At 25.7% G+C, this 23055-nt stretch overlaps 3 protein-coding genes across 4 annotated transcripts; 1 reads left to right on the forward strand and 2 right to left on the reverse strand.

The window, feature by feature from the left end:
• Positions 1–973: 973 nt before the first annotated feature.
• On the forward strand, positions 974–10947 carry LOC132929912 (uncharacterized). Its single transcript, XM_060995549.1, has 3 exons — positions 974–1112; positions 1191–1348; positions 9364–10947. Exons 2-3 carry the CDS (start codon positions 1319–1321, stop codon positions 9706–9708), a joined length of 375 nt encoding a protein of 124 aa, XP_060851532.1. The 5' UTR covers positions 974–1112; positions 1191–1318; the 3' UTR covers positions 9709–10947.
• A 700-nt stretch (positions 10948–11647) lies between these two features.
• Positions 11648–14151, reverse strand: LOC132929911 (UPF0235 protein C15orf40 homolog). Of its 2 annotated transcripts, XR_009662174.1 has the most exons (5): positions 13783–14151; positions 13420–13547; positions 12189–12327; positions 12027–12123; positions 11648–11965 (listed from the first exon to the last, which is right to left on the reverse strand). XR_009662174.1 is itself a non-coding variant. In XM_060995548.1 (4 exons), the coding sequence occupies exons 1-3, from the start codon at positions 13970–13972 to the stop codon at positions 12229–12231; spliced, it is 417 nt and encodes a 138-aa protein (XP_060851531.1). In that variant the 5' UTR covers positions 13973–14151; the 3' UTR covers positions 11648–12123; positions 12189–12228. The 2 variants fall into 2 exon arrangements, 1 of the variants encoding a protein (XP_060851531.1); XM_060995548.1 differs by having other exon boundaries at positions 11648–12123.
• Positions 14152–15291: 1140 nt separating this feature from the next.
• On the reverse strand, positions 15292–16455 carry LOC132929913 (mediator of RNA polymerase II transcription subunit 9). Its single transcript, XM_060995550.1, has 3 exons — positions 16197–16455; positions 16039–16135; positions 15292–15598 (listed from the first exon to the last, which is right to left on the reverse strand). Exons 1-3 carry the CDS (start codon positions 16265–16267, stop codon positions 15458–15460), a joined length of 309 nt encoding a protein of 102 aa, XP_060851533.1. The 5' UTR covers positions 16268–16455; the 3' UTR covers positions 15292–15457.
• Between the last annotated feature and the right edge of the window lie 6600 nt (positions 16456–23055).

Below are 23055 nucleotides of genomic sequence, written 5' to 3' on the forward strand. Positions count from 1 at the left end.
CTGTTGGTTAAATAAAGTAAAATACTTTTTACCTAATATAAGTAGGTATACTGTATACTGTACAGTTAACACTATGCACAATATAGGCCTTGTTGCCTGAGCACAAGGTACTAACCATATATATATATATATATAATACTGATTGGAACTCGAACTGTTTAACTGTGTAGGTACCTATATTATATATTAAATAATGTGTAAACTGTATAGCATCTATTTGTATTGTTAGTTAATAGTTGATAAATAGCTTTAAATTGTAATACCTACCTAATTTTACTGGAAAATGGTTTTTAAACTATTGTTGAAGTTATCAAAAAGCTGAAATTGGAATTGAATACATTAATTGAATAACATATAATATTTAAATTAAAAAAAATAAAATAATTTTCGAAACATAAAATGTAACATCTATTTATAGATAGGTACTTATTGATTTCTGTAGTATTGTCATAATATACACTGAATGTTTTAATATTTGCAAAAGTGAAGAATTAATTTAAATTAACCAAAATAAATAAATAAATAAATAAATAAAAACAACAATGTTTTCACAAAACATAAATTACGACTAATCCTTAGCACTTAATTGGTTTTTTTTTTTATCGACATTTATATTTTATAAACCGTTTATTTATCGTTTACGAATTAAACATCCGCCGCGAGTCAATTTCGGATAATAATACTAATATAGTTGCTTACCTATGTTTATTGTAATTTGTAATATCGTGTATCTATACATAATACATAGCGTGCTTATTGCTATTATTGTACAATATTATAATGTATATTATATTAAACTCTAATGTAAAATGTTACGTGAGGATGTATTATAACTACAGCCAGCTGGCATTGGCGGCGGTGACTAAAACGTGAACAATTATTATTGCAAACTCGTGATATACTACTTGCACGTGTGTGTCTGTGTGTGAAGTATTAAAAATAATAATGTACTTAGGCACGGGGGAAGTCACCGCGTTCGCGAACTAGAGTAAAAGGAACACCGCCTCTAAACTACATCGTGACCACGTTAACGTGAATCAGTCATGCTTTGAACGCTGTTCTCGTACAGACTTGTTTTCCTCGCGCAACTGCTCGCTGTTTTTTGAAAATAGGTATACCAATTTAGTATATTGATACCTACGCTAAACAATATTTAATTTCTTAATTTTAATTGTATCCTGATTATACAGATTTTATAGAACATACATCTATAACACGCTGTAAATTTTAAATTTGAATCAAGATTTATTTATTGGTTTCCCATAAGGTATATCGTGGAGCGTAATAATAGCGATAGTTCCTAGATGTCAATATTTAAATGTTCTGTTATATTGTGAAGTGTCTGCAGGTACGTACCTATAACCATAATATTCTAACATTTAAATTATTTAAATTTTAATACGTTTACTGTAGGCACACATAAATACGTCACGTTTATCTAGCTTTAATTTTTACCTAAATACAAGTACCTAATCACTACAATAAGTATATTTATCTACTATAATAACTAATAAGACGTGTAGAGTGTAGAGTGTAGGCACTTTAACAAGGACTAAACTTTTAAACTATTTACACGTATTTTTAATTTAATTAGTGAAATAATAATTAAATAATAGGTATTTGTGAATTTAGTGGTGGCTAATGTATTTAAAATATAAGATGTCAGTTAAAAAAATGCAATTTAAAGTAGTTTTACAGACAAGAGTAAACACTAAAAGAAATATAAAATATTATAATCGTATGTAACTTATATTAAAAAAAAAGTTGGCGTTTACCGTTCAAAAAATCATTTTGTAACGGGTAGTACCTATAATTTTTATAAATTTTTGTAAATTGATGTACAATATACACAATATATTATAAAAATATTACTATCTATGTTTTTCTTTAAATAAAAGTAAGTTTAATTAAATTATAAGTACCTATATTATAATTCCTACTTGCTAATATACTATTCTATACTATACTATACTATAGGTCCTACCCTAATTTATCCTTTTTCTGTGTTGTATTAGGTGTGTGCCCAAAAATATAGGTAACTACTTGCTCTTATATTATTTGTATAAACTATTCTAACGTAAGGTTTCAACCAGTTGATTAAAATGATTAACTTCCTAAGTATTTAATTTTTCAAATATTTTAAATGAATATATATATAATAAAGAATAAAACTTAATTTTTAAATATTAAATACAAATCTGCAATCTGCAGTCATATATACAATTATGTTTTTTTGTACCTTATACTATTTAGGTTAATTTTTATTTTAATTGGAAAGAAAGTTTTTCGACTCAAAAAAAGAATATTAGCGCTAAAAAAAAGAATTTATACAATATTTTGATGTTGAATAAATGTTTACATCAATGAATACTAACAAATTGTATTTTAAATTTATATAAAAATGTAATAATCTGTTTAGATACATATAAACAACATAAAGAAGATTTTTTTTAAACTGGGCCATAAAGAACTTTCTAAGTATTTGAAATATTCATGCAACTAGTAAATTAATTTTTTTATAACATGTGTAGTTAACTTGTTTATATGTATCACAAATAATAAAAACCAAGGCCTATTATACAGGAACTATCATTATAATGACTTGGGTGTATTGTACATTTAATATTTTAGCTTACCTTTTATGGTACCTATATTAAAAACTTTTTAAATGTAAAAAAAAATAAGATAAATTATTTTTGATTAATTTCTTTAATACATTTTTTACTTTCATTGTCATGATTACATTTATATAGAGATATTTGTAATATTATATTTTTAACATTTATTTGATCATGTACCAGCTATACATTAAAAGTCTTTGAAACCGTTAATATTTTAAAGTAAAATCTTGTAAGGCAGTGAAAAAATATCTACCGCAAATTTATCTAAACTGAAATAAGTATAGATACCTATCAACGTATCTATCTAACTTAAGTAATAAGTCCTATTAATTAATAACCTGATTTTTTTTACAATGTGTAAATATACTTAAAAATTATATTAAAGCAATTTCTAATCGAAATACTGTATAGAAATATTATATTATTTAGTTATGCAGCTTATTTAATATTAGATAGAACCTACGTAATATATTGAAAAAATTGAAATTCACTAATAACTATGAAATGTATATCTATTAAAAACCGATTACATAGTTTTGTGATGGATGTTTTAATTAAGAAAGTATCTATATCGACTATATCCTACTATAGGACCATGCTCTTATACTCGCGCATTCTGTCACTTTAAGTTCAAGAATCAACAATGACATATGAAAAAAAAATACATTATAATTTAATAAATATTTTTCAATTTTACAATTTGAGATAATAACTTTCTCCGGATAAAACAAACATTGCTTTTGTATCAATGCTATGATGTAATACAAAAAATTATTAATGTTTTGTTCGTATTGTATTTATATCAGTTAGTTGGTCAAGGTAGACGACCGTTATTCTCATTAACTTAACGCATTACATATATCTATGTATCTCCAGATAATATTTGACTTTTTTCATTATTAAGTTCAAATTGCCAAATAGTAAAATACCTATATAGTATAGGTTAGGTTATTAGGTTTCATTATTTACTCAATGCAATTTCGGGCATTCATATAAATGAAAATAATAATGCGTGTTTTATTAAAAAAATCAGCCTATTATTGAAAATAGATAATCATATTTATTAATAATCACTTTGTTAGTTGTTTATGTAATTAAGTATGATAAAAAAAAACAATGACAAATTATTTAATTTTACAGTAAACTTATTTACAATATATATTTCTTTATATCATGTTTGGTTGTTATGTATATTATTATAATACAACTGTACTGACTATAATAGGTTTATTAATAATTGTACAAATACTAAACAAATTCATAAACTTAAACATTATATATTTTACTGATATTTAACTTGTTGAATAGGGTTTATTATACGAATAGTTTTAATAAAATCCGACTTAATAAATGTCATGCTTTAAAAATAAAAGCATCCTTGGAGATCAGACCACCTTTCCGTCTACAAGGAAGGCTTCTGAGGCTTTTGAAATGAGCTTTTAGAGTTTTATTTAATTATCCGTGCTTTTTATTATTATTAAAATGAAATGAACAAAAATGTATATATTTATCAATAATATATAAGCATATAATAATGTATTTTTAGAACTGCCGTGCTAAAATCTTAAAAATAGTTATTTTCTGATGAAATAATAGCAATTTTTTTTGACTCGAATAGCGGTATTCGTTTTTAGAATGTACGACTGTATGAGTATTTATTATAATAAATGTATAATACAATAATACTATATATTTAATTTGATCTCGTTTATATATCTGTATCTAATCGTATACGGTCTACGTTATTTGATATAGATACAGTATAATCAGTGGCGTAGCATGAAACTATTGGTGGCCCTAGGTCCTAAGGTGGGGCTTTCTTAAACACTGAAATTAAATTATTAAATGGTAATGCTAGATACCATAACATTTGTTCGTATTTTAAATATAAGACTTTTCAACATAAATATAATTTAAAGAAAAAAAATATTCAATGTTTTTTTAATGTAACGATAAAGGTTGTATGGCCCCCTTCCCAACTTGAACATATCTCGCGGGCTCCGGTGACTCCGCGTCCAAACTGCACCACTGAGTATAAGATAGATCCAAAAACATCCGATTCTCAGAGATTTGAATTACACAAATTGAATATTTATTATATACGCCACGGCCAAATAAAAAATAAATTCGCCCACTATATCGTTAATACGTACGTAGCTTACCAATGTTACCATAGTTAGTAGTTACCATGATTACTATAATAATAGTACCTATACATAGATTATAAGTATATTACTATATTTATACATTATATAACAGATTATAAGCGAACCAAAGAAATTAGATTATTGATAAGTGATGTATCCATAAAGTTAGGCGAAAAAGAATGTAAGAATGTAATAGGTAGGTGCGCAAGTATAGAAGCACGTAATAAGAAATTATTCAGATGCCAAGTAGATATCACGGTAATAATTAATTAAATGTTCATAATTATTATTGGAGCTTGAATGCTTGAAATTACTTAAAAAGAACATGAAAAGAATTTTAGAACTAAATAATATAAAATACAATGATAAAATAAAACTATAACAGTGGTTAACTTATTTTATACCAATAACGAGTTAAAAATTATTGTATATTTAAATAATAAATAAAAATAATAATTTAAATAATAGGTAAATCATATGTTATATTCGAATAAAATCTTTAATCTATACGAATAAAATAAGTAATCGTAAATTTAGTTCGATACGAATAGGCACATCAGTTATAATGTTGTTTTAATAAGTACGCTTATAATAAATGCCGTTTAAATTTATCAAAATAACTTATTAGTTATTACACATATATGTATACTGTTCTATAAATATTAATATTTAAATATTTTACCTGTTTCTAATATGACTTATGAGTTATGAATAATACCTATCACGCAGTGTGTGTATATAATTAAAATATAATAGCCAATTATTCACATAATGCGTGTTATAGTATAATTTTATTGTACTGTTTAACATAATATCAAATTCGATAGACAAGAGTGAAAAGTGTATAGTGGTTTACTACACATTAAAAATAGATATATATTTTAATAAAATATAATATTCAATTATTGAATCAAAGCGTGGTACATAAATCAAAACATTGTAATTGGTAAATGGTAATTTGTATAACTAAATAAAAAGAAAAAAGCACATCCCCATGACTCTATATTACACTTGTGAATAATATAATGTTATATTGGTTGTTCTTGTCCTTTAGTAGGAAGAATCATTAAATATATGATATATAATATACCGAGTGGTTGTATTCAAACGAAATATATTTTAATCATCCGACGACACCTGCAGCGTCGGTCGATTCTACTTCCTGCGGTGGCTCAATTATGTTGTCGGGCGGAAGATCCTTATAATATTATTATAGTTAGGCAGGTACCTACTTATGTATAGTTTGCGCTCGGACTCGGCGGTTCTGGACCGTTGAACCGCTACAAGTCATCTGATCCGTTCAACAGGATAATTTTCTATGAAATTGTCGTCGAAAATTCGTTGTGGTACATTAGTAAATCGCAGAAAATCGATTGTGAAATTTTAAATTCTTTTAAACTAATTACAGTTTAAACTATATTCTTCTACGACTCAGCTCTATCGTAGTAAATAGGAACAGTATATAACAAATAATTTTTGTGAAACTTATTTTGATTTTAATTTCTCTAACCTTTTCAATATACAAACACTTTTTCTATTTAAATTCTACTCAGGCGTAATATATAGACGTGTGTGTAAACGTCCAAGCGCGTGCGCACACACATTCACATGCACACGCATAATATGTATTCATAAATTCGCATATAGATAAAATCGTTCAAAATCGAAATCTTGCCACTATGGTATGGTACTATATGTACGACGTACGTGGACACTGCAGAACAATACGCGACTAAGCTGCTTACAAATACAACATAATATATAATAAATTGCTTATACCTGTCTATATATATATATATATCATATAATATTTATATGAAAACAGTATTACGTATGTGTGTAGGTGACTGCTGTAGATATATGATATGATGGATGTGTGATACTGTCTTCGTTGAATCGTTCCTATTTTATATTATATTGTCAATTATATTTAGCATTCGACTCATGAAAGGGAAATTCGGACGTCTTTCGTCCAGTTTACACCAAATTATCGATTCGTTTTCACCAATTGTACGTGTGAGGACAAAATTAAAACGAAAGTGACGATGATTTTATTTTTATTTTTCTCACTCCGACATTATTTTATAATATAAGTACCTCGCACTTATATATATATATACATAGAATATAGAAGTGGACTGTATATTATATAGTCTTTTATGTGACTAATCGAATTGGGCCCCAAAAATTTTCTTTTCATACTAACAAAAACATAATTTAAGAAACAATACAGAATTGTTATTGCATTTTTTATTCATATTAAAATATATAATCGTTTTATTGTCCAATTTTTTATTATTTTGTTCTTTTGATTTTTAGATTTCAACTAAAAATATATAGTATTTTTAATAAACTATTGTTAATCGATATGATGTATGAACTGTTAAGTCTGTTAACTGAAACTATTAAGTAATAGTATTTATACTAATATTCGTACAATAAAATTTAAAATTTTTGTTGTTTAACAATTATTTGAATGAACATCAAATGTAATTTCACAATATCTAATAAACATTAAAAAATTAATTTAACTTTATTCTTAAAATCATCATGTTAAAAACTAAAAAGACGGAACTACATTTTTACAATTTTAAAACGTCTGTAATACTAATTTGTATTTCAGTGTATAGTGTATACGTATATATATAATAATGTATAATATATGTATACGTAGGTATCTGCAGAGACGATCATTTTTAAATATATGTTTTATAATTCAGTCGACGCGATGACTATTAATCACACATCATTTTTGTTCAGTACCTATCTATTGATAGTATAAGTTAATGGTATGTATACACTTTGCTATATGTAGAGAATTTTATGACATCTCTAAGTCACTATGATGATTTATATCAATGTGACTTTATTTCAGTGGTTGTTATAGAAAATATAAGTACATTAATAATTGGGACCTAAGTTAAGTTATGAGTAGAATCTTGGGTCGAAAACTATATATTTAAAAAGGTATAGAAAACAGTAAAAAATATTAAAATAATTTCATCATGAGTCTAATATCCGTTAGTATTTTTTCATTCATTTCTAACACCGTAGTCAAGTTTTCAAATTTAATGTTTGGGTACCTATACAAACATAATTGAATGTCGCACGGTCGTCGGTCATCAATTTCACACTTAATACTATACCTAATTGAAAATACAAAAAAGTGAGCTACCGCTAGAAGTTGTTATTTTATATTAGAAATTAATGACTAACGATTTTTGATATTTTAAATATACCTACAACTGGTTCAAAATAATATAATTACATAGGTATATACTATGGTGTGTTCAATGGTAAAGGTAACATGGAATATTTTGAATAACGCATGACCCTGAATGTCCTTCAGGTTTTTTTTCCTGAAGATAAAGGACTTGAAATTACACTTATTTTTTCCATGCACTCATATCTATAAACAATTTTTTTAGAATTGCACCCTCCCCTTTTAGTTTTTGATTTTGAATAAAATTTTTTTTTTTTAATAGGTACCTATCTAACTTAACTGTACTCAAAGCTCCGCTAGATACCGCACTAATTCATGATCAATATGAAATATGGTTTTGCCCCAACAATTTTATCTCATGGTATTAAATAGGTCCAGATTAACAACAATTATAAAAGAAAAGAATTAACAACATCTCTTCAGATTATGTAGTTTCTTTTTATTGAATTAAAATAGTTTAAATTCATATTAAACGAATTTAAATACTTAATATTTTAGGTACTTACCTCAAAGCATTTATAGTGAACTAGAACTTAGGTGAGAAGGTTGTACTTATTCAATGAGCCTTTAGCCTTTAAGCATCCTTTTTGTCCTTATAGAAAAACCACTCTATATAGCAATTGAAAGTTTAAAAATGTAACACCTTTGACTACTTATCTATATAGATGTGTATCTATTTCTAGCTAGTGACTATAGGTATAGTATATAGCAGGGCCTACTGCACACCTATAATTCCATACTCCAAAATATGTTTAAATAATAAACATAGACTTAGTAGTACACATGCCAAATTGTTTTTGGTATTTATTAATAATTAGTTATAATAAATACAATCTAAGACACTCTTCTATAAAAGTCCTTGATAGTTGATACTTATATAACTAAACATTTTAAAATTAAAAACAAAATAACTTCGGTTAAAGTAGGTACAAAAAGTAATGCTCACTTTTAAATTTGCTACTGCACATTTAATATTAGCTACTGCACATAGTGTGTGCTACTGCACACAATTTTAAGCCTTGGTATATAGTATAAAGGATACTTAACCACTATATAGTCTATATATAGAGCCATAGGGCTAAATAAACATTTTAGATCATATATGCTAATCGATGTTTGAAGAATAATAATATTTAATATAAATGTATTATGCAGTTATATGTTTTTTACGAGCGTTTAACAATGTATCATCTGCGATGAGTAATAATTGCTATATAGGCATCTATATCGTTTCATACATATTATACCTTTAAAAGTTTAGGAGTGTTATTTTTAAAAATGTCCATGTGATTGATACATTCGACGCATTATTGAAGGCGTGGCACTGCGTACATAATTCACACCATCTGCATTATTGTTTTTTTTTTTACAGAATGTCGTTATGACGACGGCGGTGACTTTATCATCGGCTACCCCTACAGACCGCGGCGGACTACACACGTCCGTGTACTTTTGGTTGACGCTGTTGGCCGTGTGCCAATGTCTGTCCGGGACACCGACCACGGCGTCGACAACCCGCCATTGGAGTTTGGCCGAACTAACGGTGACGTCTAGCGAACTGCCCAAACAGATACCGGCGCCGCCTTACCCCGTACAACAGAGGATTCAGTCGACTCCGCACTACGACCAACAGCTGAAATTGCCGTCGGGAAACGGCGTGGGTTCGCGACACCACTACTACCCGTGGACCCGTCCGACGGTGTCAATTATTATTTAAGAAGACAACCGTAGTAATCATTACCCTCAGTCCCCATCGTTGTCATGGCTCTTCCGACAATTTCATCGCTATATATACATTTACCTATTTTATGACCACCGTTTCGAGCGCGGGAACCGGAACCGAACCGAAACGGACCGGTTCTTTTTTATAGATATTATCCGTATAAGTTACCCATACGAGTCATATACGTAAACGACGTAAACATATTTAACCAGCACCCCCCCCCCCCCATAAGTCAGCACAGTCATTACTCATTGGACCCTAAACCATTCCAATTCCTTCAAGTAAAAATAATCGTAACTTTTAGTATGTCAAGCACGAGAAGCGCGAGTATCATATCCGAAAAACCGGAGTAGATATGCAAATCAAATTATAAAAAAGGTTCCAGTTCCTGAATCACCAACTTTAGTGAAGTCGGTTTAACTATATTAAACCAATCATAATTATATTGTTATTCCTTATTTGGCATTTTTAACAGTTATAAAAACTATATAGGTAGGTTACCTATTACATAAAAAATACATAAATGAGACATGTAGCGGTGACCAAAGTTACCAGCTGGCTAACCACAAGTACTTATATTATGTTACCTTCACGTTGTCTTTTTTTTTGTAAGTACCTAGGTATCTAGATTTAAGACGTATCTTACCGATCGGTAGCTATATACACTTATATTTTTATATTATTATGTTATTTATTTATTTTTATATTTAAAAAGTAATCAGATAATTTTAGATGTGAAATTATTACACAAATTCACAGCATATAATTTATATATCAAAAAATATATTTAATTACACAATATCTATTTGTTTATAGCTTAAATATACCTATTGTATTTTACATATTTATTGAGATTAGAATTGTATTATTATAATTGTTTGATATGTTACTTAAGACAAATAATTGTTCATATATTTAATAATAACTTATAGATTTAAGGCCATGCTATGCTTTATTAAGAAGTAACCTAACAACCAAGAAAGGAATCTTAAGAAAATCTTTTTATAAGGCTAAAAATTAAAATACAATTTTAAAAATTGGATACCGTAAAATCTATGAAATGCTTTAGCTAAAAAATTTTTTTCTTTAGTATTGTGAACAAAATTTAATCAGTTATTCATAATGAATATTAAAAAGGTATTTCATATCTATGTAATAAATAAAAGCCCCGGGGAACTTATTCTGTTGTATAGAAGCTGTACCTCTAAGCGATAAATGGGATTATATAATGAATGTGTTGAAAATCATGGCATATGATAAACTATGATTGTGTTGATAAAAAAAAACTTAAATTTTTGGATCTATTTTATAATTAGTAGAATATTTTTAATTTCTATTCTTAATATTATTTCTTGAATTACAACTATTTTCAAGAAAATATTAATAATAGTTTGAAGAATAAAATAATCATTGTTGTTAAAATTTAAAGTTCAATCGCTCATAAGTCATAACACTAATTTTTCCTGTAATATAAACTAATAAGGAATCTTGTTTTGAATTTTCAAACCATTGATCTGAAAATTGCAAATGTTTTGTAATCTTGACAAATTTGTGATGGGGTAGGTAGTTCTCTTTTCAAACACTCATACAAATAAGCTTGTGGTTATACTCAATTTTTTTTTTTTTTTTTTTTGATAACAACTAATGAGTAACTTTGAATTAAGATTTAAACTTTCTAAGTTTTTAAGCTAAACATATTATTTTTAATAGACATTTATATAGGTAGAACAAAAAAAAAAAATATATCGTAAACTCAAATAAAACAAATAAACAAGATAACAAAATCAATTTTTTTTTAAAACCGATTTTACGTAGATTCTAGCATTTTTGCTCCAGAACGTACTGACACACACACACACTTTTTATAGTTTAAAATATAAATATTGGATTTTATAATTTACAAGTAATAAAAATATAAAATTGACAAGAATAATTAAATTAAATACTTATATTAATAAATTTCATGAAAAAAATATAAATTTATCTCTAGACCATAGACCAAAAGAATTAAAAATCACATACATATTATATTAAATTATAATTTCTGTAATAACGAAAAATGAATTTTTTTGGTAAACTATTGATTAATAGTATAATTTTGTGAGATGACTGAAATGAAATATTGTATACAGTACGTATCTACATAACTGGAACATTTGCATCCAATTTGGTCTATAACACATTTTGTATTCTGTGTTATCTGTGATTAGTTTCAACACAGCAAACAATTTTAGCATTCCATAAAAAAATTCTAAAATAGTAATTATGTGGTCAATCCAATTCATATGATATACATAAGCTATAAATATTACTTGGTCCATTACACATTCAATACAGATGTTACACATAATTGTGTTAATGACCCATTAATATCAGTATACCAATAGTGTCCTTTTTCAATAATATTTTCTGAAAAATAAAGGTTTATAGTAATAAAGGATTTGAACACAATCTTTATTATTGAATTTTCTTACATAGTTATTTTAACATCCATTTTAAGTCAATCATATTTTGTTAATGATTTTCTTTAATTTCTTGGTTAATTTTTTCAGTGATGCCTTCTATGCCTAATGAAGTTTGCACAATTAAAATTTTATTTCTTGATCTTGAACCCTATTGCATATTTTTAAAATAATTATTAATAATATTAAAATAACTATTTCTAAATAAATATGAAGTTTTTAAAGTTAATAAACTTTTTATTTGGTTTTATATGGAGGTGAAAATAGGAATTGTTTATAAATAATACACAAATAATTATTGCTATTAAATATTTCATAAAGTAATAATCCTTAAAAATAGTACTTTTCTATATTTTCTAATTCTATGCCTGTATAATTAAAATTAATTTGCTCATTTTTTTTATGTCAAAAAGAAAAAAAAGAAATTTGTTTAAATGTAGGAATATAGTACAATAAATTCTCTTTAGAACATTTTTTAATGTGGACATTTACTCCAATATTTTTTAATAATTTATATTAATATAAAATTATTATGATATAAGTTTTTATTTTTATTAAATAGACAATGATCAATCAACATTAACCTATAGATCTATATTTATATTTATGGAAATATATTTTATTTTAAATTAAACATTGAGGACATAATACCCGCATGTGTTATCTTTGTCTTACATACATACTAAGTAAAAAATTTTCATTCAGTAGAATTAATTTTGTGATGTCAGCTTTAATATTAGAGTAAATTCATCAATCATCATTAAATTAGTTAAGAATATTGTCTAGGAAATGTCATACGCTTTTATTAATATTATCATTTTAAAGTGAATTATAATTTATAACTATGTAAAATATTACAACTTTAAAATGATAATATCAATAAAAGCATAATATGACATTTCCTATATAATATTCTTAAATTTAATTTTGATGATGAATTTACTCTAATGTTAAAGCTAACATCACAAAATTGATTTGCTGAACAAAAATTTTCTATATAGTATGTATGTAAGACAAAGACAACACATGCAGGTATAACATCCTCTTAAAACAAAAATTAAATAATATTATATTTAAATACATTTTTTTAAATATGGGAGGTGGGGAGGGAAACGTACTATCCACCAAAAATGGCTTAAAGGAAATGGTCCAATTAATTCATATAGGTATATTTACATAGGTACCTACTTTAATTAATGTTCAAAGAACAGAATATATATTTAAACAAAAGAAATAAACTTACTCGATCTAAACATAAATCACTTTTTCTCAAACCTAATACTTTTGATAGATATTTTATTAATTCTGCATTAGCTTCACCATCAGTTGGAGGTGCATTTATCTGAACACCAACACCATCAGAAGATATATCTTTACAAAAAAAAAAAAATAATAATATAAATTTAAGAATATAATACACAATCTTTTGATTTTTAAAATACTTGGTTTATATCAGCTATTGAGACCTTTTAGTATTTATTTGTTTTGTGTTAAAAGTTATTAATAGTCAATATTATGTAAATTCACTTCAAGAATTCTTTTGTTTATTATAATAATTGGTAAATATTTACATATTTGTTAATATTATAGTAATTGTATTAATTACCTGTTATATTATTATTTTTAGCACCAGGTTTGGCATTTATTTTTATAACAATGCCTCCCGATTTGTCGACTGTTATTGGTCCAGACTGAACAGTCTCTAATTTATCTTGAACCTGTTTTGTATTTTTCTTAGGCTTAGGCATATTTTTTATTTTTTTTGAAGAAAATAAAGTAGCATTAAGAAGTTTCATTTATATGGTCTAAATAATTTTACAAAAACTGTAAATACTAAAAAATGTGAATTATTTACGTTGATTATGATACAACTATAAAATTCATTTTTAAAACAAATGTAATATAGATTCTTTAGTCTAATAAAAAAATAACAAAACAATCATTTACTTTAAATTATTTTTTTGAAAAATCAAATTTTAGTGATAAGAATAAATTATAGTTCAGTAAAATAGATAACAATATACATTATACTACAGAATTGAGATGGTTAGGTCCAAGATCTATAAAGATCTATCTTCTTTATAGATCTTGAGTTAGGTCTTGGAAGTTTATGCAATTTAATCATTTTTAATTTTTATTAAAGGTTTATACAGGATAGGGCAGTAAAACGGGTGATTTTAAAATAATTAAAAATAATCAACAATAATTGTTTTAATAATTATATTTTTTGTTTGAGATTGTCAATTGTCCTCGCTTCTCGGTTTTGTTTATATACCTTCACAAAAAACAATTACGGTCTTAAGACTGACAAATCAGGCGATCTGGGCAGCCAAGGAATATCCACATTTTAGGAAATTATACCATTAGGAAACAAATCTTTTAGAATATTTATGCTCCTTCTTATTGTATGACTCATAGCTCCATCTTGTTGAAAATATACAATTACTTCATATTGAGCAAGTTGTGGAATAAAAAAATGTTTAAATATGAATTTACAGTGACTGCTTCTCCACATTTGTTCTCTAAAAAGGTACTATGATCCCTAAAGAAAATAAAGCGTACCAAACCGTTACTATAAGTCACTATCTTGGAGGAATGTAGAAATCTTTCACGAGGGTTTATGTCACTCCAGTGACTAGTAGGTACCTAAAGTTTTGTTTATTGACGTATCCGGGGAGGTCATTTACAGTTTTAAAATACACCTTGACGAATACTTACTCAGGAATGGACACCTTCTATAAAATTTAAATTCTTACATAATTAGCACTTTTTAAATGCTTTTTATGTACTTTAAGATGGCATTAATAAATTTATTAAAACAATTATTCTCGTTTGAAAAATTTGTCTGTGATGTGATGAATGGCTGAATGAGAATTAATTTTTTCAGACTGTTCACAACTCTTTTACAGTGGTACGTAAGTCTCAGATAAATGTTGTAGTAACAGGTTTTTTCAATCATCCACCCATATTTCAGTTAACTCTTTAACTATATTACATTTCCCTTCAAAAATATTTTATGAATGTCTTAGATGGATTTGTTTGTATAGATAGGAATAGCCAAGTCACTTTTAGAGATAGTGATTAGTGGCCCAATCGCCAATAAAAGTACCATAAAAATACTTAAATTAATTTATTTTTATAATAGTTTTTATATTCTGTAATGCTTACATAAATAAAAAAAAATAATGAAATTTTACTCATTAAAAAAAAAAAAACAAAATTATGTTCCCAAACAATATGAAACACAAATTACACAAACACATTAATTGTATTATAATATCTTAATACTTTGGTACATCAAATGAATACATATGTCTATATTTTAATAATAGTTGTCTTTTCATTTGCAAAGATTGACGGAGATCATCCATAGCTTTTAACTGTTGCTCACTGTTGTATTGGATTCCTGGTAATTTACGAATCTATACAATTAAACAAATTGTTGTACATAAATAAGGTTTTAGACGTTTTTTATTAATAAATACTAATTTTTAGATATTAAAATAAAGTAAAATTTATGGTACCCTTATGATTATGAATCTTAAATAGATCTTTCATGTACTAATTAGTTAGATATATTAAATAAAGTTGTATTTATTTCTCATTAAGTTTAGAACAATTCTATTAGTCTCCATAAAATTTCATATTCTAACCTATTTGTCTTAGTTTTTATTAATTTGTAAACAACAAGTTGTAATAATTAAATAAACAAATCTTGAGCATCTTAGTTAAGTTCTGTATAAATTTCAATTTTTTCTGTTGAACTTATACATTTTAATGTAGTAGTGTAATAATTTTAGAACAATTTATACATATTATAGTTAGAGAAATTTTAAAATCAAAAAGTAATTAATATTCTTACATCACTTCGTGCTTGATCAATTTTTTTTTGTAAATCTTGTATTTTTTGTGATATTTCTTGGGCTGATTTTTGAGGTTCATGATTTTCTCTTTCACCGCTATAAACAGAATAGATACATACTTAATAACTTTGAAAACATATTTGATAAGTTCTTTTACCTTTTTATAATATCGTGAATTAATGGTAAAAAATCAGTATCCACATCGTTGACGGTAATAGTATTTTCCATATTTAATGTTTTTAAATTTATAATAAATAAACAATGAACATACCTACTAAACGCTAATAAATAATAAGTAAATAGTAAATGTATAATAATGATATTTATTGATAAATATAAATAAAAACAATAAAAATTAAATTATACGGTTTTGTATAGTATTTTTGCTTGTTTAAATACCTATTTCAAAATAATAAATATTATTTATTTTCTTTTGATATATTGATAATATAATGAATGATGATAACATTTTTTCGTGATTATACCATGCAAATGGCAATGCGGCATTGCGGCATGGTGAACGGTCACATAGATCCCTCGACAGCTAGATCCCGGTGACTAACTGACGCAAGAGGATCCAATTGATGCGAGATTAAAATGACGCATAAGGATCTAATTGACGGGGGATTAAAATAAATTTTATCATCTATGGTAATCATCAATCTTCGCTATTCGTCGGAGACGATTGACGGTTGTAATAATTTTAATGGAGAAAAAAATTGACGTACAAATCGTTAAACCGTACTTTAATATATATAATATTTTACATGCATATGTCGTTCTGTTCAGCTTATTTTTATGAAATATCTCAATATCTTCAATTCGAAACGTGGTAAAGACGGACGAGGAAAGGTGTTCCTGGGTCGGCGATGTGGTTACTGAACGTATGGACATTAAATATGACACAACTAAGTTTCACAAAAAAAATCGATGTTTACGTGAGTTTGATTTTCTATAATTTTGAAGCTTTAATTTACTTTTTTAGACATAAAATAAATACATACTTATTGCACCGGACAATCTGCTACACGCCGGGTGACGTATAAGTATGCATATTTTATTCCCGAACGCGCGATGCATAAAATACGTGAAACCAAAAATACATAATCGTCATATTACTATATTAGTATATTACCAGACCCATTTTATAGAATAATAATTTATATTTATATTAATTGTATAAATAGCATTTTTCATTTTTAACTGGCCGAGTACTTGACTAATATGTTTTTTTATCCCTAACAAAAATAAAAAGTTTTCTGAAAAGACGCATTAATATTTTTTATAATTGTTTGAATTTTGAATTTTTAAGACATTGGATATTCATTTCATATTTCTGTGATAACTATTTCTTCTCAACCGATTTTTGTTTTTTTGTAATTTAAAAACGAATAACTGTAGTTATTTGAAAATTTCAACAAATGTTAATGTTTGCATTTCTTATACATATAATAATTTTCAAATTATTTTGACTATACACTTATAGGATAAAATAAACATAGCATAATACCATAAATAGATGCATTTATTATACATATATATATTGATATCGCAAATTATCTGAACATTAGAACCTATATAAATAGTATGAGTAGGTATGTAATGTATTATTCTTAAACAGGACGGTACCGAAACGGGAAGGATATAGTCACATGTGTATATAACGAGTCGAATGTGAATAACTACTTGTATTTAGAAATTAATTTTATTGATTTTGTAAGTCCTTCTTTATTATACGTAGATCATAATCTATTAACTATTTAGTATGTAATATTAATTGAATGATTCTACTTTTAAATATTTTTAAAATTATTAATCATTTAGTACAGCCAACCCGTAAACTGCTGTATAGCTACTATAGTAGGTGACTACAATACTACATGTAGACTAGGTTAAGTATGTCACTATAATGAATTTGTACAATTTGAATTCAATTTTCAATGTATAATGCATTAATACATTGTGTACAATGTAAAATTATGCTGGTCGAAGATGGTCTTATTTGTTGGTGAGAAATTTTACCAAACAACTATTGAAATAATAAAATTATAATTTAAAAAAAAATTTAGGATATACAATTATTATGGTTTTACGTATGAAATTAATTAGATACCAAAAGTTTCGTATGCAAGACAGCTGAAATATAAAAATGAATCCTATAATATCACAAAGAGTTCTATAAAAAAAACATATGATCTATCATATTATTATAATATTTTTCATCCATGGCAAACATCAATCGTCGTCATTTGTAGGAGACGATTAACCATTCTAATATTTTATTGAACAGTCGTCAAACAACAGCCTTCAGTACACGACAAGTGCTCTCATTTTCATAAAAAATTTCAATAATTTCATTCTGAAGCGCAAAGAAGACGAATGAACTTTAATATGGCACAGCTTGATTTCGTCGAAAAGCGTCGAAGGATACTTATGTAGGTAAATTTCCTATAATTTTAGGGTAGTAATAAATTTAGTTTTTATACTTTAAATAAATATTTATTGACTTGTACAAGCTACCACCCCGATTACTTAGACCTATATTTTATTTTCGATAGCCGGCAACCGGCGGGTTATTGTATACGACCCGTTTTAAATTCTTAAACGATGAAATCTTTTTTTTTAATATTTTATTATTTTAAAGTTCTAGATAATATTTTTTTTCATAGTAAATTATTTAAGAATATAAAATTTTTATTTTTGTCTGGTCCGCAAACTGTTTTTAATTTTTCAATATGGCATGAGAGTTCTAAAAGGTTAAAGTTAAAAAATAGCCAAGAATAAAATAAATTCGTCAATTATACCTTGGATCCTGGACGTAGCACAATGAATGTATATTGATTTTAAAATTTTCTATCTGTTATGAATTCTTGTAGCAAATATGATATATTTAGTGCTTTAGGTGGTTAATAGTAAAATAAAATAAAAAATTTCAGACCTTGTCATAATATCGGAAAAACTGGAATCATTACGCTATAATATACTTGTAAAATGTCGACAAAATTAATTCATTTACTAAGTTTTTATTCAAAAATGCTAATCATAGAATGTTGAAAATTTTACCAACTGTCTACATTATGATTTCCTATACATTGTATAATTATAAAAACATTTTAACAATTTTAAATAATTAAATTTTTTTTTTTAAGCCGATAAAAATTATTGATAGCAAATATGATTTAAAATTTAATACAGTGTTCCTCATCATTCACTAAATTACTGCAATAAAAAATGTATAGTCACGATATTATATTTTTATAAACGTTTAAAATCAAAATTTTGACAAATTTAGTCTAAATCTATACAATTTTCAAATTATTTTTTCATCAGATATTTATATATATAATATTGTCTTTTTATATACAAATTTGATATAGTAATTCTCATTAGTTCTTTTAAATATAACAAATATAAAAGGTTTACTGGAAAGTCACATTATTTTTTACGACTGAAGTTCAATATTTTATGACTTATTGAGTATTAATTTTTCATCCCCAAAAAAAACTATTTCTTGTAAAACGATTTTTATATTGTGTTATAGACTATAATACTATATAAAGTTTAAAATCAAATAAACTTATACAGCGATAACTTAAAGTCTTAACTAATTTTTTATGAGAGTATTTCTTATTTATGTTATTATTTTAAAAATATTTTAAAACTATATATATAAACAATGTTCTTTATTTTTTTATTATTACAAATTTTTAAAATTTTTTAAATGTTCAAATTATTTTTTTCATTAGTATTCATATAAATATTTTCTTTTTATATCTACAATTTTAAAATGTTTTATAGGAATTTTCATTAGTATTTTTAATGCAAAAACAAAAATAAAATGCTAACTGGAAACTTATATTATGACTGTTTGAAGTTCAATATTATATAATTTATATATAAATTAATAAAATATGCGTCTACATCGATTACATCATCCGGGTAGCGGATTTTTCATAAAAATGAATATATTTTATTTTAAGTTTAAAAAGTCAATTGATTAACTAAAGCATTGACTAGTGACTAGGTACTATTTGTTACAATAAAAAACAATAAACGAAATGTATGATTTTTTTCTATTATGATAGGTGTCTTCAGACAAAATATCTACAGACAGAGGTAATTGCATCTAATGTAATAGATATATAAGATTAAGTTAAAACACTGCGCGTGATTAGAATCAAAATAATGCAGAAATAATAACTTAGAAACATAACGATATTGATCATAATTATTTTTTTTAAATACTTAAAAATATAATTATTTTTATTTAGTTCACTTTTTTTATAGATCAAATTAAATAATTTGTTATCATCTTCATTAGAATAAAATATTAATACTTTGCAATATCTATAAAGATTTGGTCTAGTTTATGTATTTCAATTTTACGTATGTCAAACAGCTAAAATATAATAATAAATCCTATAAAATCACAAAGAGTTCTATAAAAAAAAAAAATTATAATATATTTCATATTATCATCCATGGCAAACGACAATCGTTGTCATTTGTAGGAGACGATTAACAATTCTAATAATTTTATTGAACAGTCGTCAAACAACAGCCTTTAGTACATGACAAGTACTCTCATTTTCATTTCGTGCTGTTTAATTTCATAAAATGTATTTTTATTCTCATTTAGAATCACGATGAAGATCGATAAGAAGAAAATTTTCAGTTTCTTCGGCGGCGGTGCACCACTCCGTATAGACTGAAGATTGAAACAACTCGGTTTCCCGGGAACAGTCTACGATTACGTAAGTTTTTTTCTTATTCTTTTTTAGAATTAAATTTACATTTTAAACTTAAAATAAAATATATTTATTTATATGAACAATCGGCTACTCGGACGATGTAATCGACGTAAGCACATATTTTATTCTACTATTCACGCCGTGTGACATATACGTATGCATATTTTATTCTTCAACGCGCAATGCATAAAATACGTGAAACCGAAAATACATAATCGTCATATTAGTATATTACCAGACCCATTTTATAGAATAATAATTTATATTTATATTAATTGTATAAATAGCATTTTTCATTTTTAACCGGCCGAGTACCCGACTAATATAAGTTTTTTTTATCCCTAACAAAAATAAAAAGTTTTCCGAAAATACGAATTAATATTTTTTATAATTGTTTGAATTTTGGTTTTTTAAGACATTGGATATTCATTTCATATTTCTGTGATAACTATTTCTTCTCAACCGATTTTTGTTTTTTTGTAATTTAAAAACGAATTACTATAGTTATTTGATAATTTTAACAAATGTTAATGTTTGCATTTCTTATAAATATTATAATTTTTAAAATATTTTAACTATACACTTATAGGATAAAATAAACATAGCGTAATACCATAAATAGATGCATTTATTATACATATATCTATATTAATATCGCAAATTATCTGAGCATATTAGTTAGAACTTATCGATTAATTTTAAAAACAGTAAAAATAGTATGATTATGTATTATTCCTAAACAGGACGGTACTGAAACGGAAATGATATGTGACTATATGTGTATAACGAGTTGAATATGAATAATATTTAGAAATTAATTTTAGTAATTTTGCAAGTCCTTATTTATTATATGTAATAGATTATAATCAATTAACTATTTATTATGTAATATCAGTTTAATGATTAAATTTTTAAATATTTTTAAAATTATTAATCATTTAGTTCTGCCAAACCGTATAAAACCGTTATAAAATTATAATTTAAAAAAAAATTCAGGATAATATACAATTATTATGATTTTACGTATGAAATTAATAAGATACCAAAAGTTTCGTATGCAAGACAGCTGAAATATAATAATGAATCCTATAAAATACAGAGAGTTCTATAAAAAAAACATTATTATAATATTTTTCATCCATGGCAAACGACAATCGTTGTCATTTGCAGGAGACGATTAACAATTCTAATAATTTTATTGAACAGTCGTCAAACAACAGCCTTCAGTACATGACAAGTACACTCATTTTCATAAAATATTTCAATAATTCCATTCCGAAGCGTAAAGAAGACGAATGAAGAAATAAACTATAGCTGTTTCTTCGGCGACGGTGCACGTTTGAACTTTAATATGGCACAGCTAGATTTCGCCGAAAAGCGTCGAAGGATACTTACGTAGGTTAATTTTCCTATAATTTTGGGGTAGTAATAAATCTACTATTTATACATAACATAAATGTTTATTGACTTCTACAAGCTGTTACCCCGATGACAGACCTATATTTTATTTTCGATCGTCCAGTCCAATAAAGTGGTCAGCAACCGACGGGTTATTATATATAATACGACCAGTTTTAAATTCTAAAACACTGACATTTTTTTTTATTTATATTTTATTATTTTAAAGTTCTAAAATATTTTTTCCATAGTAAATAATTTAAGAATATAAAGTTTTCATTTTTATCTGGTCTGCAAACTGTTTTTAATTTGTGAATGTGGCCTGAGAGTTCAAAAAGGTTACCGATTATGCATTAATGATGAAATTGCCAAGACTAAAATAAATAAAGTCGTTATAAGTACACCTTAGAATTTATATCCTGGATATGTAGCGAAAAATGTATAATGATTTTACAATTATGTAGTTTATTTTCTGTCTGCCATGAATTCTTGTAGCAAATATGATCTATTTGGTACTTTGGTTGGTAAATAGTAATATAAAATAAAAAAAATTCAGATCTTGCCATAATATCGGAAAAACAAAAAAGTTGTAAATATTACCATATTTATACGGTTTTATTTTTTGGTGAAAAATTTTACCAAAACCTATTGAAATAATAAAATTATAATTAAAAAAAAAATTCAGGATATACAATTATTATGGTTTTATGTACGAAATTAATTAAATACCAAAAGTTTCGTATGCAAGACAGAGATATAAAAATAAATCCTATAATATCACAAAGAGTTTATAAAAAAAAAACATATAATCTATCACATTATCATCCGTGGCAATCGACAATCGTCGTCATTCGTAGAAGACCGTTA

Source organism: Rhopalosiphum padi, chromosome 4 (genome assembly GCF_020882245.1).
Source record: "Rhopalosiphum padi isolate XX-2018 chromosome 4, ASM2088224v1, whole genome shotgun sequence".
NCBI classification, from domain to species: Eukaryota; Metazoa; Arthropoda; class Insecta; order Hemiptera; family Aphididae; genus Rhopalosiphum; species Rhopalosiphum padi.

Excerpts from the sequence above, each read along its gene's own strand:
- LOC132929912 (XM_060995549.1), top strand. The coding sequence starts at position 1,319 with ATGTTCTGTTATATTGTGAAGTGTCTGCAG. Across the intron at positions 1,349-9,363 it reads ATATTGTGAAGTGTCTGCAG|AATGTCGTTATGACGACGGC; the intron begins GTACGTACCTAT and ends TTTTTTTTACAG.
- LOC132929911 (XM_060995548.1), bottom strand. The coding sequence starts at position 13,972 with ATGAAACTTCTTAATGCTACTTTATTTTCTTCAAAAAAAATAAAAAAT. Across the intron at positions 13,548-13,782 it reads TAAAAATAATAATATAACAG|ATATATCTTCTGATGGTGTT; the intron begins GTAATTAATACA and ends TTTTTTGTAAAG. Across the intron at positions 12,328-13,419 it reads GTGATTTATGTTTAGATCGA|GGTTCAAGATCAAGAAATAA; the intron begins GTAAGTTTATTT and ends AATATGCAATAG.
- LOC132929913 (XM_060995550.1), bottom strand. The coding sequence starts at position 16,267 with ATGGAAAATACTATTACCGTCAACGATGTGGATACTGATTTTTTACCA. Across the intron at positions 16,136-16,196 it reads ATTCACGATATTATAAAAAG|CGGTGAAAGAGAAAATCATG; the intron begins GTAAAAGAACTT and ends TTCTGTTTATAG. Across the intron at positions 15,599-16,038 it reads TTGATCAAGCACGAAGTGAT|ATTCGTAAATTACCAGGAAT; the intron begins GTAAGAATATTA and ends TTAATTGTATAG.